The following is an 18,022-nucleotide window of genomic DNA, read 5'->3' as shown; positions in this document are numbered from 1 at the left end:
CATAGCCACACTGATTAAGTGGCCAAAATACACACTTGATCTTGGGACCCGCTGTTCTCTGCCTTCCTGGGAGTTTCCTCCAGCTGTGTATCTGACAACAAAGGGACATTGAGGAGAGAGCAGGGGCCCAGCCCCACGCCAGCCCAGGTCTCCATTAGCTGCTCCCCGGCCCCTGGAGCATATGGCCACCACTGCACCTGCAGTTGGGATCCAGGTTACCCCAGGTCACCCTGGGACACCTGTGGCTCAGGGCAGTGCCTGGGCTGAGAGCTCACCATGTGGCCCACAGCCTTGGGGATTCTTCCGAGCTGGCTTCCTCCCTCTGTGCTGCAAACTCCTCTGTTTCCTCTTTGTTTTTAAAATTACTTGCCCCAAGTCTTTGGCCATTTCTGTCCGTCTGGGGAGCAGGTGAAGCAGGCTGTCCTTGACCTGGGAGCAGGGCTTTCGTGGCCAACCACAAAGCCCATCCACTCTGTTATACCTCAGTTCCACTCGCCACCCTCCTAAAGTCCTCATCCCTTCTTGTTGCATGGCTGCAGGACTGCCTCCTCCTAGTTGGCCTCCCAGCCTGCAGTCTCATGGGGGTCGTCTTCCTGCAAGCCTGGGCCTAGAACCAACAGCTCTCTGGAGCCCTCCCTATCTTGGTCCTCTGTCTCCTCGACCACCCTGTCCTGGGACGTGCCGACTTTTTACACTATCAGGTGGCATGGTGGTGTTTATTTAGGTGCCGGGCTCCCTGCTACTGTGCACCCCTCCAAGGCTGAATCAAAGTCTTCCGCTTCCTGTGGCTCTAGAACCTGGTGCAGAGCTGGCGTTTGGGAGTATTTGTAGAGTCTGCATCCCACAGATTGAACTCTTCCACCAACATGGTGCTGCCTTGCTCAGGGCGTGGGTTTGTGGCCAGTGCTGGGCAGAACTGTGACGAAAGGGTCTCAGTCCCAGGCTTCGTTCTCTCGTGCTCGGTGCCCCCACCCAAGGTCCTGGGGGTCCTCTTACCACTGTAGTCATCTTTAACACACCCCTCATTACCACCGTGGCTTGACCGCTCACCTTGTGCCCTCCTCTGTGAGACCCTGACTACAGTCACTCCAACACCTACTCTCAAGGAACAATCTGCGGTCCAGTCACATTCAAGTTTGAAGCTCGGTCACAGCTTGACGTGCCGCCAATGGTTAGGAACAGAGGCCGAGGCACAGGAACTGTCATGGTGGAATGTGAGGCCTGGTGGCCAAGAGGAGAGCCACTCAGGGGAGGTGGTGGCTTTCCTGGTCCCGCAAAGTCCTCAGGGAATGATATTGGGGTAGGACACCCTGTCCTTCCAGGTGACCAACACCTGTGTGGGTGGGATTCGAGGCAAGGCCTGATTGGCTGAGGGCTCCTTGGTGGCCCTAGCTGATTGGATGACCGAAAAGTCCTTCCTCAGCGGGGGCCTGCACCAGGCGCTCCTCTCAGGAGCCATGCCTCCTCAGTGCTGAGCTCTGCCCTGAGATGATGCCTGCTGAGGTCCAGGAGGAGTGGGGGCTGGAAGCCTGTCAGTGCTCAGTCAATATGCCACCAGCGTCTCTGGCTGCTGGGGCACCTCACCAGGAGACAGGGCTCTATTGCCTGTCACCACAAAGAGGCCACGTCATAGCATGGTCTTTCCACGCTCCTTCAAGGTGATGACGGAGTCAGGGACGAGCTCTGGAACCAAAATCAGGGGAATGGACCCCCAGTCCCTAAAGGGATTCACTCCTTGCTTAAACAGCTACCTCCCCTCTCTAGGCCTCAGTTTCCTCATCTGTAAGACGAGGCGCAGAGCTGAAGGCTCTGCTGAGACCCCTGTACCTCATACTCCAGCTGTTCCATGCCGTCCCCTTAGGTGAGGAGAAGAGAATGAATGTGAGGACCAAGGAAGCTGGGAAATGGGGGGGTGTGGTCAGAAGTCAGTGGCAAGAAACCCAAATGTATGGAAATGCTCAGGGCTTATTTAAATGGTCTATTCCCAAGTGTCCCCAGCGGGGCCAGCTGACATCAGTGACAGACGTTCTGAGCAGATAGATGCATCAGTGGTTTTTATTGCTGTTAATGCAGTGACCGGACTGTGCCTGGACTTTAACAGGGCGTGAGGGTGAGGAGAACGTCTTCTCTCACAGTGCTTTCGCTGCAGAAGTTGTGCCTGCCGACAGAAATGAAAGCTTTGTAAGCATCGGGTAGCTTTACATGGAGTTTTAAGTTGTTAAGAAAAGATGATTGCCGATTTAGGATTCACACGGAACGAGGAAAACACTAGGGTCGTAGCTTCAACCAGTTACTGGAGAACTTGGGTTTCCCGTGAGACAGGTGGCTGGTGTCTGTGACAAGGTCCCCTGTCAGCTGTTGCTCAGAGTGGCCCTGGTCTCTGGGTCCTCAGTCCGACAGGACTGTGGGGCATTGAGGCAGCAGCTAGAACTCGAACTGGACTTTTTCTCCACAAGTCAGCATGGGTCCTCCTTGAACACAGCCCATTGGTGTCCAGATGGGCTCACTCTTGACTGAGCCACTCTGTAGACTGGATTCAACCTTGTAACAGCTCCAGTAAACTGAGCTCTTACTACAGGCAATGACACTGACCGATTCGCTTGTGCAAACTCCACCCTCACAACACATGTGTGAGGAAGTATTACTAGGAGTCCTGCGTTATGGGAGAGGAAACTGAGGCACAGAGCGCTCTCAGTAAGTGGAAGAACCAAGATGCACATACAGGTCTATCTGATGCCATAGATCACGTTGTCCATGGCAGAGTCACAGTTCAAATCTCCCTTGACTTGCCTTCTGCGCCTGAAGTCGGTCAGTGGATCTTTCCCTTTGGGCTCCCCACTCCCTCCTTTCTAGGGGGGGACACGGGGCTCGTTACTTGAGTCTCTGAGTGTTGGGATCTTCATTTGTTGAAGAAGGCACCGTTCCCTCCCATCATCGCTGAGAATCCCATGTTAATAATGCAACATCTTATGACCATAAATGTGAAAAAGCTTTATAATTGATAAAAAAAAAAAAACATTGTAGGTATAAGTGACTATCATCACTGTTGTTCCAAGAACCGAGCGCTTCTTGGATCTCGCTGCCTTTGAGCTCTGAGGCTTTGCCTGGTTTTACCGTCGTCTTCACTGTGGTCTCTTTTGTATTTCACCTGTCTTGCTGCCCTAGCTCTATCTGCAATCATATTTCCTGTTCTCTGCACCTCGAGCCCTGCCTGCCACCTGCAATCTGGGATCGCCTGCCCCTCACGCACCAAGCCCATCGCCCATGCTGGTTTTGATCTTCTTGTATTTTTAAAAACCTGATGTCCCAACATCTCTCTTCTCTTAAGATGGATTTCCTCTGGGGTCAACAGACAGGGGAAGAAGGGACACGCAGGGGAAGAAGGGACACGCAGGCCACTGGAGGGTTCAGAAGGCAGCTAATGGCCTCAGGGCCTCGGGGGGGGGGGGGCTTGAATACAATCTGTTCCATTTCTAGAAAGTGCAGAAAGTCACAGCCTTTCCTCAGAAAACCTGGAAGGCACAATGTTCTGGCTGATTCGGGCTTGTGTGTGCTTTCCTTCTTCAAATCTACCTGTGAGTGTCTCATCTCCCGGGACCACTCCGCATTTTTAAGGTTCTAGCAATAGCATCTTCTTCTGACACATTTTTAACCACACAGTCCCAGGAGCCAGGCCACAGGTCCATTTCCTGACGGGGCCCTGGGAACTGACTTTAAATTTTTTAAATGTTTTTAATTATTTTTGAGACAGAGAGACAGAGCATGAGCAGGGGAGGGGCAGAGAGAGAGGGAGACACAGAATCCAAAGCAGGCTTCAGGCTCCGAGCTATCAGCACAGAGCCTGACGTGGGGCTCGAACTCACGGACTGTGACATCATGACCTGAGCCAAAGCGGGACGCTTAACCGACTGAGCCATCCAGGTGCCCCTCTGGGAACTGACTTTAGAGGCTCACTGTCCTCCGATGGAGGCGGGCAGGGAAGCGCTGGCCGCACCTGTGGCCTGCGGAAGGTTCTCCCCCCCGGCTTCCTCAGTGCTGTGCTCTCGCTGACAGATCTGTCTTATTCTGCTGACCGCCTGGCTGGGCCAGCCCCTCACAGGGATATGGAGGACCTCACAGGGGTCAGCCAGCCTGAGATGCAGCTGTGAACTCTGCCAACCCGCCCTCCCGGCCTGGGGGAGTCACATTCCCTGAGGCCCGAGTTTAGCAACCTCACTTAACCTCCCAAGCCTCAACACCATCAGTGACCAAGCTCCCAGGATCCCCTTCCACAAAACCACTGCAGGAGGGTTCTGCTGACCGGAATTAGGGTCCTGGCCTTAGCTCTGCCCCACTCAGGTCACTACCCCCACATCCTCTGGCCGCCACAGCAAGTGACGCCGAAAGTCAGGATAAAGATTCCGCAAGTATTGTTAGCCCAGCTCTCTCTTGTCTTAGATTTTATATCTTTTGCTGAAACTACTTTAGTTTTCATTTATTATCCTGAAATTCAATGATCTTCCCCTCTTTATGATGTAGCTACTCTCTAGCCCATACTTATAACCTGATACTTTCAGAAACTATTTCTCTCTTCTCTTTCTCATTTTGCCCCCTTAGTTTTTCTCGAAGGCAGTGACCTGCATCTGTGTTCTTCTTCTCAGATAGGGCTGAGAACACCCAACAGAAATGCTTTACCTCATCTGTCGGTTGTTTGCCTACAAAGAAAAGGCCTCAGGTGGGTAGATTGTCTTGGCTTTTCTGGCTGAACCGTGACTGACTTTCTGGAGTGAGTTTCCATTACGAACACCAATCTCTACCAACACCCTGAGGCACAAGCCAGCAAACATATACATACACTGTTTTCTCCTCTCCCTTTTGGACGGTGATCTTGGCTGCACCCACTTTGGGGAAGGTTGGGTTTATCACGTTGTTGTTCCAAAGAAACTTGACTTTCTCAATGGTTCCAATATCAAGCTTTGCATCAAACTGATTAGAATGGGTAGAGCCTGGTGTGAGAATCCCCCTTGAAATAAAGAAATAGAAACATTCCATGCACAGAAACAAGTTCTAATCACCAGATAAGACCATGCCACTCTTTTCTACTCAAGATTAATGAAATTACTTTTTTTTAATTAGTTCTCAAATAAAGGATGGAGAGATGGAGAAGCCAGCAGCCTCAAACTATTGCTTGAATGTTGTTTTCTCAAACTCAAGTTAGTTTCTGCTCACAATGTTCTTATAGAAAACTATATAATTCCTTCATATTTTTTTCTGGAAGAGTTATTTGTACAGTAATAAGTTATCCACTTAGTTTAACACAACATGCATGTGTTACTATGCTAATAAGGAAACATGACACCTGGGGGTAATATTATATATATATATATGTGTGTGTGTGTGTGTGTGTGTGTGTGTGTGTATATATATATATATATATTTAATCTATTCTTTAAAACAAACCTATCAAAAGAGCAAAAAAAACTATTGCCTGGATTTATAATTGAGAAAAGAAAATTGTCAGCAGAAGTCTGAAAGTCACTTTAATATATACAGCAAATAATTTAAAATTACTTGATAAAGAGAAGATAAACATTTCAGTGTGTGGATTTGAAGTCCGTGTATATCATCAAGTGAGATGCGGTGCTAAAAAAGGAAACTTACCTGATGACATCGAATTGGTGAGTGTTTCCCTTATTTCCAAACAAAGCAACTTTGACCTGACCAGTGGCTATTTTTCCAGACAGTGTTATAGACACTCCGTATCTCCAGCCTGCACAGGGGATAGAAAAGATTTCAATTTATTCATGAGCAAAATAGTTGACCCAAATTTCAGAATCCTGTCATCCCTTACACTGAGGCATCAAAGTATAAGAAATCCTACTAATCTACAACTCAAATAGGCTATAAGGAGAGGTACGTACCTAGCGGTATTCCCTCTCCAGAGCTACACTGCCCAGTAAAGGGACATTACCCATAGGTGCTGCTTGAAGTTCACACTAAAGAAGATCAAAAATTAATTCCTGAGTCTTACTAGCCACATTTCTAGTGTTAAATTGCCACACGTGGCCACTGGCTACCGTTTTGGGCAACAGGGAGCATTTCCATCATTGCAGAAAGTTGTGTTGTATAACTCCCCTCGAGAGGGACCGCACTATGAGATAAGGTGAAAAGAGAAGGGACAAGGGCTTGTTCCCATGGTAGGAAAAGTAGCTCAAGAAAGTAGTCCTGCGAGAACCTCAAGAGCAGGGACTGTGCTGTACCTGCACATCCCCAGCGCCCCAGGCCGTGTCCGTCATAGAGCGGGGCTCAGCTGTTACCCAGATCTACACCTGCAGTGCCGTGTCAGTGCCCGTGAGGACATCCTGCACACCTATAACCACACGCTCACTCACACACACACATGCACAGATCCACATCTACACCCACACGCACACACACATGTACACACGCATGTACTGAAACACACACACATCATTTGCCTAGCTCCCACTTGTCCTTCACATTCCCGGGGATGCTGTCCCTGTTCCTTCCTCTGGGCAGGGCCAGGTCCTCGGTCCCAGGTTGCCAAGCAGCAAGTCGCCACGCCCAGCACACTGGGGCTGCGCGCTCGGTTTCCGCCTTCTCCGCTGGGTGATGCATTTCATGCACAGAGCGTCTTGCTCATCCCTGCATCCCTAGTGTCTGCATAGTCTGTGGTTCGTACAGAAGTGTCGGTTGAGGAGTGAGTATGTGGCTTTCAAATGTTTAATTTGTCGTTTTAAAATATGGGCCAGCATTTCATGCATCACAACACTGGAAGGCTTGATTAACCATTGTCTTAAAATATGTATGTGAGTGTATATATATATATATATATATATATATATATATGGTGATATATATATATATATATGGTGATGAAGGTGTTCTATATCTGGATTGTGGAGATGGTTACATGACTATTCATCTATCAAAACTCATAGAACTATATACTACAAAGGGTGGATTTTGCTGTCTATAAATTGTACCTCAATAAACTTGACTTTAAAAACTAGATAAGGCATATATTGTATTTATGTCTTTATATAAAAGCAGTGACTTTTTAAAAAAATTTTTTTTAATGTTTACTTATTTTTGAGAGAGAGAGAGAGAGAGAGAGAGAGAGAGAGAGAGGCAGAACGTGAGCAGGGGAGGGGCAGAGAGAGAGGGAGACACAGAATCTGAAACAGGCTCCAGGCTCTGAGCTGTCAGTACAGAGCCTGATGCGGGACTCGAACCCACAGACCATGAGATGGTGACCTGAGCCGAAGTCAAATGCCCAACTGACTGGGCCGCCCAGGCGCCCCAACACAGTGCCTTTTTTTAAAGTGCAACTTCTTAGGGAACAATCACAGGGAAGGTTGGCACAGAGTGGCCCAACTGTGCCCTATCTCTACCCTATGACCTAGACGAGTCAGCAGATTTTTGTAAGAAATCACTCCTTCCTGATTCCCGCCCACCCTCCACCAGAGAGGGACCCCTACATGGGGCTTCGGGGACACAGGCACAGAGAAGGAGAAGTGGGGAGATAGGAACTGGACTTCTTAAAGGGCCCAGACCAGCAAAGAGCTGGTACCAAATAAATGTTTGATAAAGGAATAGAAGAAGTCGTGTGCATGACACAGCCTTGAAAAAAGAAAAGAACAGTGCACTGTGGAGTGGAAAGAATTCAGTGGTAAAAATTGCCACAGAGATGTGCAAGTCACGATTTCTCAGGAGTTGTGCTCCCATTCATTCCACTCATTTCATGGCATAGACGCAGAAAGGAAGAAATGCAGGCTCTTTGTAAATCCTCAGCTGAGTCTTAAATGGGAGAGTTTGGTAGATGTGTCCCTCTGCTAAGATGGTCAGGATGTGCTCACAAGTACTCCAGGGGAGAGATAAGTCTTTCTTGTATAACGGAAGCTAAACTTTCTCGACGTGGGTGAGAAGGGTCAAATTACAACTCACGAGCAAAATTGCTGGAGTCTCCTGTGTTCAGGAAGAATTTCTGTGGCTCGCCGCTCGTCCTGCCAGCAAATTTATCAGCATAGTGGCCCATCTGTGGGCAGCCTTCATCCGGGCAGGGGAAGCACTTGTTCTAAGAAGAGACAGATCAAGCCATAAGGTGTGAATTTGCCTTTTTATGACCCACACATCTGGGGGAGCACTTCTCCTACCGTCTGAGTTTCCTCGCTTGTAACAGGAAGGAGACTGGGAAAGAGGATTTCCAAATTTCCTTCACCAAGGCGGGGACTCCCAAGCCTCTTGCACATCACGATGGAAAATACTGATTCCTGGGCTCCAGGTTAGGTCAATTACACCTTCCATCACGTGATGTGCTGCTATGTGGTTAACAGCCAAACTCTGGGACAAAGAGCCCTGACTGTGTGTAGCATTTGCCACTGCCTGTGGTATAAATCTGGCTGTGGCCAATTCCAGAGGCCCAACCCCCCAGCCTGGCATCTAGAACTCCAGCGTGCGCCTTTCCTTCTCGCTGGCATAGGACTTCCTCTCTCCTACGTTCTGCCGCCCTTGCTCTGCCCCGTTCTTCCTCCTAAATGCTATGCAGATTCAAACAACACCTTCTGCAGGGAAGTTTTCTAGATCATTGAAAGGATTGCTCTGATTTCCCAGCGTCTTCCTCACCCACAGGACTCATCTAGAATTTTAGTCACCTCCTGCCTAACCTCTTTCCCCCCTCTGCTTCACAGGATCATAAACTCTGAGGGCCCATGCAAAACAAGTAAGAGATGATCAGAAACTGGTGAGAGGGTGCTGCAAATCCCAAACATAGTGGACAACCGTCCCACAGAGGGACTCAAGGGATAATAGCTTACAGACTCAAAGGCCTTGTAGGAAGCGCAGGGGTAGGAAGCGAACCCATCGGGGTTGAGGATGCTCTCCGAGTAATACTTGTAACTTCTCAGGTGATTGCAAGCCACAAAATCCCGAGTCCCTGGGGAAACAAATGAGGACGTCTCCATACGTGGTCTGGGGAGCCGACGGCTTCTGTCGCTCCAAGGGGAGAGGTTCCAAAGTGGGGCCATACTTGGAGAAATGTAAGATCGGGCCAACTTAAGGTAAGTCCAAAATAAATGCCAGTGAACACAGAGAGGCTGCTTTCCGTGAGCGAGGCAGTGTTCCGAGTCCTTTACGTGCGTTGTTCCTATGAACAATGCCTTTCTAGGCGGTAGGTACCAGACCATTTCTAAGTACGGGCGATACACAGATTACAGCCTCAGATGTACGGATTGCAGCCAGTTAGTGGCAGAACTGGCAGTTAAACCCAAGCCCGTCTGGTGCTTGAGCCTATGCTGCTAACCATTGTGCCTTCCTGTGTCCCAGGCACTAGGCTAGAGGTCCTTGAAGACACAGCCAGATGTGAGGTGACTTCCTAGACATGATGAAACCAGAGCACGGACATTTTCATGCTGTGTTTAGGCAAATAACAAGGAGGCTCGGGTCGCTTGAGTTGGCTCTTTTTTTTTCTTTCTTAATAACTTTCCTTGGCCCCCACAGCTCCTGCCAGGTGACAGAGGTCACAGTATACCTTCTAGATATGACCCAAACTTGCTTGGCTATTACCGAGAGAGAGTTTGGGCTACCCTTTCCATGGAAACTCTCATAAGAGACAAACACATACATCTGCATTCTTAATGTTTGCTTCGATGTCGTACATACCTGCCATTTTGATCGAATTCAGTAAGAATCTTTACTCGTTAGATTTGGTCAGACCACTGACAGTGTAAACCTGTGTGGTTCCAAGTGATGAGCTGGGCTGAAAAATTCACTTCTACGTTGTCCTTTTCACCTCATCGGATCCAAAATCTGTCGCTGAAGGATGACCTTCAGCCCAGGTGTGCTCCATCAATGGTGAAGAAGAACCCCAAATAGCACTCTCTCGGCTTCACCTTTCCTACCAGTGACTGTTTCTCATCCTGACCCACCATACAGGGGTGGTGACTCTCATTGGGCAAATGGCTCTGCCGTGGAAACGATCAGGGAGCATTGTCATTTTGGCTACGGTATTGAACAATACTCTACGTGAACTGGAGCCGTATCATTGACTCCCAAGGGGGGGCTGGCAGAAAAATTCTCTTAGGATGTTTAATTTCATGGCATGTCTTGTCTTTGTTAGGTAGCTGCCAACTCATTGGTGGAGTTACGGCTTTGAGCAATTTTGTCGTTCTTTGTGGCTTGCACAGTCCAGGACACCCACGACGGTGTTTTAAGGAAGTGCAAAACCAGTAGAGCGGAGATACGACAAGTAGTCTGTAGCTGTATTTTTTCAGAAATAAGGTCTAGAAGGAGAAATTGTTTTAAAGAGCAGTTTCATTTTTGAGATTTGCTCTGGGAAGATACTGCTCCCCCCAGGGAAGTGATGCCTCGCTCTGCTCTGGCTTTACCTTCCCAGATGCCATCGAGGTCCACGATCTGTGACAGGGCATTCTTCTTGCATCCTGGCATTTCCTCCCCTCCGTTGGGGAAGAAGTCGAGGTGACCTAACAGCTGTTTTGTTCCAAAACCTGAAACGTTTGGAAGAGCAATGAGTTTTTCATAATGCGGGGTTATGCATCTCGGTTACAACACAACTGCGCATGCTTGCAGCTAAAGCGTCATTGGGCTCACCCAGGAATGGGATCAGGGGTGCTGCATCTGTATGGATCACGTCAACGAAGTCAGCATCAGAGGGATCGAGCCGAACCTCTTCAGGAGTACCCTGGAAGCTTGCTTCTACAGGATCCAACCCTAAAAGAGATGATCAGTGCTGCAGAATAGTAGGCCTGGCTGTAGGTGCCAGCAGGACCAAGGCGTACGGTTGCTCAGGCTGTGCATCGCTCGACTCGAGGGGTGCCATACTCTGAAGTCATGCAGTGCCATGGCCCTGCATATTGAATACGGGGACCTAGAGTTTCAACGTTGCTCATTAGAGAAGGGCTCCCGTGGTGTGGATAAAGAAGGGTAGATAAGCTAAGAGATTTAAATTTGTCTGACCAAGGATTTTTTTTTCACATTATTTTCTCTTATGTACTTGGCAGATCTTTCCTCTTTAACATTCTTTTTCCTCTTCTCAAGTTTGAAGAAAAAAGGGATAGAGTAGCATGATATCATATTTATGAACACAGATTCTGGAACTAGGCAGCCTGACTCTAAATCCCTACTCAGCTATTTCTTGGGCAAGTTGCGTGACCTTGGGCGAGTTGCTCAACCTATTTCTTGTGCCTCAGTTCCCCCGTTTATAAAATCCAGGTAATGATATGGTTACAATAAGATGAAATGAGATAACGTATATAGCTTTTAGCACAGTGGCTGGCATACCATCATGAGTGTATCAGTAAAATATTGATTACTATTATTTCCTCCTGATTATACTTCCTTCCTGGCAGGGCTCCTGAATTTGTCAATAGTTCTTTGAAGGTTTGGGCAGAGCAGCTGGCCAGAAAAGGCCCGGGCATAACTGTCTGTTGAGAATGAAAGGGAGAGCTCTTAGACAGCAGAGGCTTTCTCGAGCCACGCGGCAGTCGAACTGGGTTAGACTCTCAGCCCCACCACTCATTTATTGCGTGATTTAGGGCAAGTTATCCAGTTTCCTGAGCCTGCTTCTTCAGTTCTGGGGATTCAGTGAGGAAATGTAAGGCACTTTACATAGTATTTGGGCTAAGCAAGCACTGAATCTATGCTTACTATAATAATAATCATAGCATTACATTCTTATGATTCTATTATATAATGTATGTTGTTGTCGTTGTTGTTGTTACAAAGTGAAGGCTCTGCTTGGCTTGCAAGAGTGATCTGCACCACGGGTGGCTGGGTTTCTCCTACCAATAGAAGGCTCTGGAAGCATGATTTTCATGTTCCACTCTGCCTTTGAGTTCAAAGGGAAGGGGGAAGGGAATAACAGTGTGCATTCTTCATTACATTTGCACACGCTCACATGGGCCTTCGTCTCCATTTTCCTGGCTGCCCAGTCCTGCTGAACGACCCACACTGCCAAGAAACGTGGATCTAAGGAGGAGGAATGGAGACAGACAGGAGAAGCAAGGGGAAGCAAAGGGGGGTGAGCAAAAGCACCACCTCCCCTTCCAGAAAGATGGGCTTCCTGGGGGCTTCCTAAAATGTTCTGTGCAGAGCATTTTGGGGACAGACTACTTCGGGCCAGCTTCTGGCTGGTCGGCAGGCTTGCACCACGTTCTGGGGTCACTGGGGACAAAACCCGGGGCCCTGCCCCTTGGGCCTTACCTGTAATTCTGCCCAGGCCTGGAGTCCTGCTCCCAGCCTCTCCCGCCGCGTGGGCTCCCAGGCTGTGGCCGATGAGGTGGACTTGGGAAGGAGAGTAGCTATAGTTTGTCTGGAGAGGGAAGAGTGCATTTTCAGAACATTTTTGTGCTGTGGTGTTTTGTTTTGTTTTGTTTTACATGTGTGGTTTTTGTAACACGTAAACCTAATGTCGTGACCCCTCTGTTGAAAACCTTCTGTGGCTCCCACTGCCCTCAGGATCAAGCCCAAATTCATTACGAGGGTTTCAGAACTTTCCTGACTCAACACCCATTTTTCTAGATTCTTCTCTAGCCAAACCCTATGCAGGATTTCCGGGCCCTCGGATACATCATATTCCCTCATCTGTGGGTCTGATGATGTTGCTGTCCACTCCCCAACCACTCGTCCAGCTCACATGACACAGCCTAGCCATCAGCTCTCAACTTAGATGTCTCTCCCCGGGAGACATCCTTCATCACGCGCCCAGTCCCCCAGCCCGGATTAAACGGTGCCCCCACATTGCTCCCAATTAAGCCCTATAGTCCCCCCATTAGAACCCTGACCATCCTCTACTCTCGTTTCAAGTCTTCACCATGAGCTCCTCCAGGGCCTGGGACCTCACCATCCTCTTGACCTCTTAGCAGAGTTCCTGACACTGTGCCCCCCAAATATTGGATGAACAAATGGCATACAGCTATGAGTGTTTGCACGTGTAGGTCTCAGAGACGTTCGCCCATGTATACTCGTTGATCTTCAGAACCTCTAGGACAAACATCACACTTTTTAATTTCTGCAGGGGTGCAGAAGTAGTTAGAACCGATAGGTTCTTTTGTGGACCCTTCCACTATAAGACAGAAACAGCTCGGGCCTTTATCTGGGATAGAATATAGAGTCATGAAGAGTTAGCGACTTCACCGAAAGAATTCAAGACTCCAAGTTAGCCAGAATGAAAGACCCGGGTAGGAAGAAACAGCTGAATTGACGGTGGCAAACGAAATTCTCTGCCATCAACAGGGCCACCAACAGGGCCGTGGCGTTGGTACCTGCCAATGGCACCTGCTGCCCTCGGGTTCCATTTGGTGCTCCTTGTGAATGCCTTGTTTGCCCCACACAGAGACCACCCGGTGTAGTGGAGGGCCCCTGGCACTAGACAGCTCTTGTATTCCCCTGTGCTATGATTTTGGGGGACAAAATCCTTGACCTCTCTGGGCCTTAGTTTTCACATCTGTCAATGGAAGATGTTCATAAACATCCTTAGTTTTCACATCTGTCAATGGAAGATGCCTCCTAAGTGTTAGCTATTACTGATTTTTCTTCCACTGCCGTGTCCTTATTAAGGCAAATTTCAGCGTTTTAGAAGTGAGATTCCGAGACAAATACAATTCTTTCTATTTCTTGTCAAAAGCTATAACTCTCAGCTGCATCTTTAGCCGACAGAGACCCGGGGGCGCCTCCTGCCTCCCCAGCAGCCCGGCCGGCGGACTCACCGAGAGCATGCTGATCATCTGGGCCACCTGGGCACCCACCACCCGCACGTTGTTGGCGGCCTGTGTGTACGTGGTCTGGGAGCCTTTCTTCCAGTCCACGCAGATGCAGTTCACCTCCTCCACCGCGAACATGTTCTGGTGTTGGAAAGACACCAGGATGTTATCACAGGGGCGCGCAAAACCCCGTCTAACCAGGGCTCCGCAATGGTGACTCACAGTTACTACTGGTCCTTCTGTCTTTTCCTCGCTGGGGCGCTGAGACAAACTGGGCTTTGTTAGGAACCTTGTTGTCGATTAGGAGTCATCCCTCAGGGTAAAGGCGATGGGCAAGGCAAACCTATTCCCTCTCTAGCTTGTAGGTTAATTAAAAGCTGGCCACTCTCTGGTTTTCTTTGACCAAATTCGGTAAAGTTGATTAGGTATGTGGGGGAACAACTGCATCCTTAGAAGAGCCCTGTTTTGAAGAGGAAAGGTCTCCAGTGCCGTCTCTGATGGCCAGTGTCCAAATGACCTTGTGGATTTGACCTCCAGCCCTCCTCTTGGCTTCTTGACATCCCTGCCAATAACCGGACTTGCCTTCACCCCTGCCTGCTGGGCATTTACTAAGCGTCTAGAGTCAAGATAGCACAGTATTTCATGGAGGAAACACACACCGCAGATATTTGAAAAATAAAACTGCAGCTGACTTAAAAAGAGATTGAAGAACTCTGAAAACTTCTAGGAGGTCAAGGAAATGGATGGAGCCTTAGACATTCTGCCAGGTAGTACATAGGCCAGCTTGAGTTGAAAACGGTTCTATAAATTTAAAGCCCACTTCAAATTTGTCACATCTATGATACTAATATGTGTGATCACGCACACGGAGATACCAAGAGTTTTTTCTCAGGACCTTTATTTTTAAAACAACCCTGAGGAATCTCTTACAGCCCTGAGGAATTTGGAGCATAAACTATATCTTACACTGTAAGATACAGTTTATAGTTGTTCTGATGGGACAGAAGAGTTAAATGCCTGGCAAATCAAGGCCAAATGCAGAATGACTTTAATTTTCTAGGTTTGTAACTTCTCCCGTTGACGTGATAGGTCAGAATTATTCATGTGTGTGTGGAGGACAGGCTGCTCGGGTAAACTCTTAGGCATCAGAAAAATGGATGGAATCAGTGTCTATGTAAAAAGAAAGGGTGACGGTGTATTATTATGTGTTTGTGTGTGTATGCCTGTGCACGTGTGTGTGCGTGTGTGTGCACGTGCGTGTTCTTCTGTTGTCTGTCCTTCTAGCCAATAGACGCTATGTCACATATAGTTTTGACACTTTCTATTCTGTGATTCGGTCTCCTGGTGCACCTTAGTTCTCCATTTCCCAAATAAATGGTTGTAGCAACACATCATCGCAGGGACGTGGGAGAGACTTGGACAAAAAAAAACACAATCCCTCATGCGCAGGAACACAAAGTGCCCTCACTAAAAACGGAAGCAGACCTTTGGCTTTGATTTAGCCAGAAATAAGATGGTGCAGGTGTTTGCCCACATAGCCAAGGCCACTGCTCCAGGCTACAGATGGCGTCCGGAAATGTGGACGTGAATTCTTACTATCGTAAACAGAATCATTTTAATTGCCTGAAGTTAACTTGTGTGTAGGGATTTCCTGTCTCCAAGCTTATCTGCTGTGCTTTCTGAAAGGCTTGCTGCCGGGGACAGGGCAGACCATGGGGCTGGGAGCCGGCCCTACCTTGCACATCTCCAAAAGCCAGTTCTCTTCTCCCTTGTCTATGAAGCCGTGGATGATGAACCGGGTCTTCCTGTTTGTTTGAAAATTTGATGCTTCAATTGTTGATGGGTCAGAGGGAAGGAGAGTCTGTGACAAAAGCAGAAAGGGGTTGCATGTTCTTGTAGCCTGGCCATTCAGGTCTGTCTCTCCTTCTCCATTTCTGCTTGTTCTGATGCCTTAATCTTTCAAACCTTAGCACAAAAGCCACCTCTTCCAGGAAGGCCACCCTGACTCTCATTTTCCTGCCTGCCCTGATCACTCCGACCCCGGCCAGTCAGGAATTACTGTCTCCACTGGGGCTGAATCGTAGCCCACAGTCTTACCTCCACAGGGTTCTTGGTAGATGGGAAGCTTTGCCCCAGACCAGAATCACATAACCAGTTAGAGGTTCCGGCAAATGTGAACCATTCATTCATTGGAGCCAACATTTTACAGAAAACCTACTCTGTGTGGGTCTGGCTAGGCCTGGAAGGCGGGGGCAGCTGGAGGGATAAAGTGGGACAGAGCATGGTGGAGGAGGAGGGGACAGACACAAGAACCTTCTAGTCTGCGGGGTGGGCACACCCCCTCTCCCAGTCACAATGATGTTGAAATGACAAAGTCTCACCTGAAAGTTGTTTGGGTTCTCATTGGTGTAGAGCAGGAAGCGGGTGCCGATTTTCTCGGGGCTCCAGGGGAGAACTTTCAGGGGCCTGGCTGCAGTCCCGGCCCAGGGCTCCGAGTCGGAGAAGCACCCGATATGTTCATAGCAAATTTCCTTTGCTGTAGAGAAAGGACGAATGTGCTCACGGCTTAGCTCCCCAGGCTGGGCTCCGGGGTGGGAGGGTGGGGGGTGTTTCAGCCTCTCAGGTCCTCACTGCTCTGCCCGGAGACAGTCTGAAGAATGGAGACACCCTGCCTCTCCCCACCCACTCTCTCCTTACCCCCAGTGCCACCTTCTGGTCAGCCATAGAGTCACCAGCTGTGCCGCCGCTTAGAACCACCATCAAAACTTAGAAGTTCTGTGTCCCATCCCCAGCTCTTCAGATATACTTATTCGACTAACGTGATAACACGCACTGATAAGTCAATCTGTTAACCCAGGCAGGTGTTTAATGCTTTACCTACGAGAGCCTGGTCTAAAGTACCTGGACGTGAAGACAGGCCGGTGGAGAGATGCTCTGAAGTGGGGTCCCCTCAAACTGCCTTGTCTCCCAGGCGGAGTGTTGACCACCTCCACCCCCACCCCGCCCCCCCCCCCCCGACCCCACGGCTCTCTGGACCCTCAGAGTTGTCTGGAACCACTCACTGCCATGAGTAAGGCTTTCTCTGGCCGGTGCTGAGATGCTGCATTTAAGCCCTTCCCGTGGGGCAGGTGTGATGGTTTCCTACCTGTGACTGCTCCCAGCAGCAAAAGGGCGACTGTCCACACGTTCACCATCTACAATAAATCCAGACATTCTCAGCCTCACCAAACCTAACCAGAGCGACGAGCACAGACTCGGAGGAAGTCAGGTCTGGCTGCTTCAACAGCCGGCGGGAGGAAGGCCAAGGTAACTTACCCTGTGGGATGTTCCAGGCGTCCCTCCCTCTCCATCTAGTACCCAGGCTGGTTTTTTTTTTTTTTTATACCAGAGCCTTATCATTTGGACCCTGCTTCAAGGAAACTGCAGGTGATAATAGAACATGCTGTGTGCACTTAATATTTTAATCTGCACAAATACACAAAACAAGATTAATTATAGTAGTCAAACCTTCCTACAAGTCTGGGAAGATGAAGGAATGCTTGATTACAAGGGGGTGAAAATTCCCCTCACTTTGTACCCGCGTACCTGTGCGTGTAATTATGAGCCTAGAGGGCCCCACTTTCCAATTTTCTATTTTATCACCAAGCAGTTTACAAGTCCCAGGACGGACACAGCAGCAAACTCTAATAATGGAGGGTAGTATTCGTCAATTAGAATAAATGGAAATGCTCCCCCCGCTCCCGCCCTCATATAGCTGAACTAAAGGGAAATTCTGATCAAGAACTCTCTTTCTGTCTCCCTGTCTCTTTATCTCTCTCTACTGATCTCTCTGTCTCTGGCAGTCTAATACCCGAGTGCATGAGTTTTGGAGACAGATTCAGCACCCTCCACAGTAGCCTATGAACGCAGTCCCGCATTAACTGCCTGTTCCAGTTATCAAGTCCTAGGTAATGAATCAATGCAAAATTTAATGGTTTCAAACAACGGAAGTTCATTACAAAATTTTGAAGAGCTAGGTTCAGGAGCCTCTAAAAGCCCACGTCATCAGACCGTGTCACGTCTACAGAGTTTCCCCAGACTCTCCGAAGTTTGCACACCTGTCCTATGAGACTAGGCCCCTGTGAGGCCGTCATGAATGACCCACAGACCCGTGCATCTGTGAACAACCCCGCCAGTTCACACAACAGGCAGATAAGCCTTCACAGCGCAAACACCACTGGTGCCCTACTCTAGTCCCAAGTCGAATATGCCTCAATGTCAAAATTCATGCTCTTTGTGAATAGCCAAAATTCTGGAAGACAGGT

At 48.8% G+C, this 18,022-nt stretch overlaps 1 protein-coding gene across 1 annotated transcript; it reads right to left on the bottom strand.

The window, feature by feature from the left end:
• Positions 1-2,037: 2,037 nt before the first annotated feature.
• PNLIPRP1 (pancreatic lipase related protein 1) lies at positions 2,038-17,111 on the bottom strand. The gene is made up of 13 exons (XM_006938208.3): positions 17,034-17,111; positions 16,864-16,912; positions 16,100-16,254; positions 15,454-15,579; positions 13,725-13,859; positions 12,220-12,328; positions 10,609-10,728; positions 10,386-10,505; positions 8,817-8,935; positions 7,948-8,077; positions 5,641-5,749; positions 4,835-5,002; positions 2,038-2,158 (listed from the first exon to the last, which is right to left on the bottom strand). Exons 2-13 carry the CDS (start codon positions 16,910-16,912, stop codon positions 2,095-2,097), a joined length of 1,404 nt encoding a protein of 467 aa, XP_006938270.1. The 5' UTR covers positions 17,034-17,111; the 3' UTR covers positions 2,038-2,094.
• Positions 17,112-18,022: the final 911 nt, after the last annotated feature.

The sequence above is a fragment of the Felis catus genome, chromosome D2 (genome assembly GCF_018350175.1).
Source record: "Felis catus isolate Fca126 chromosome D2, F.catus_Fca126_mat1.0, whole genome shotgun sequence".
NCBI lineage: Eukaryota > Metazoa > Chordata > Mammalia > Carnivora > Felidae > Felis > Felis catus.
Note: the sequence above shows the minus strand (reverse complement) of the source record. Positions and strands in the feature narration are given on the sequence as shown.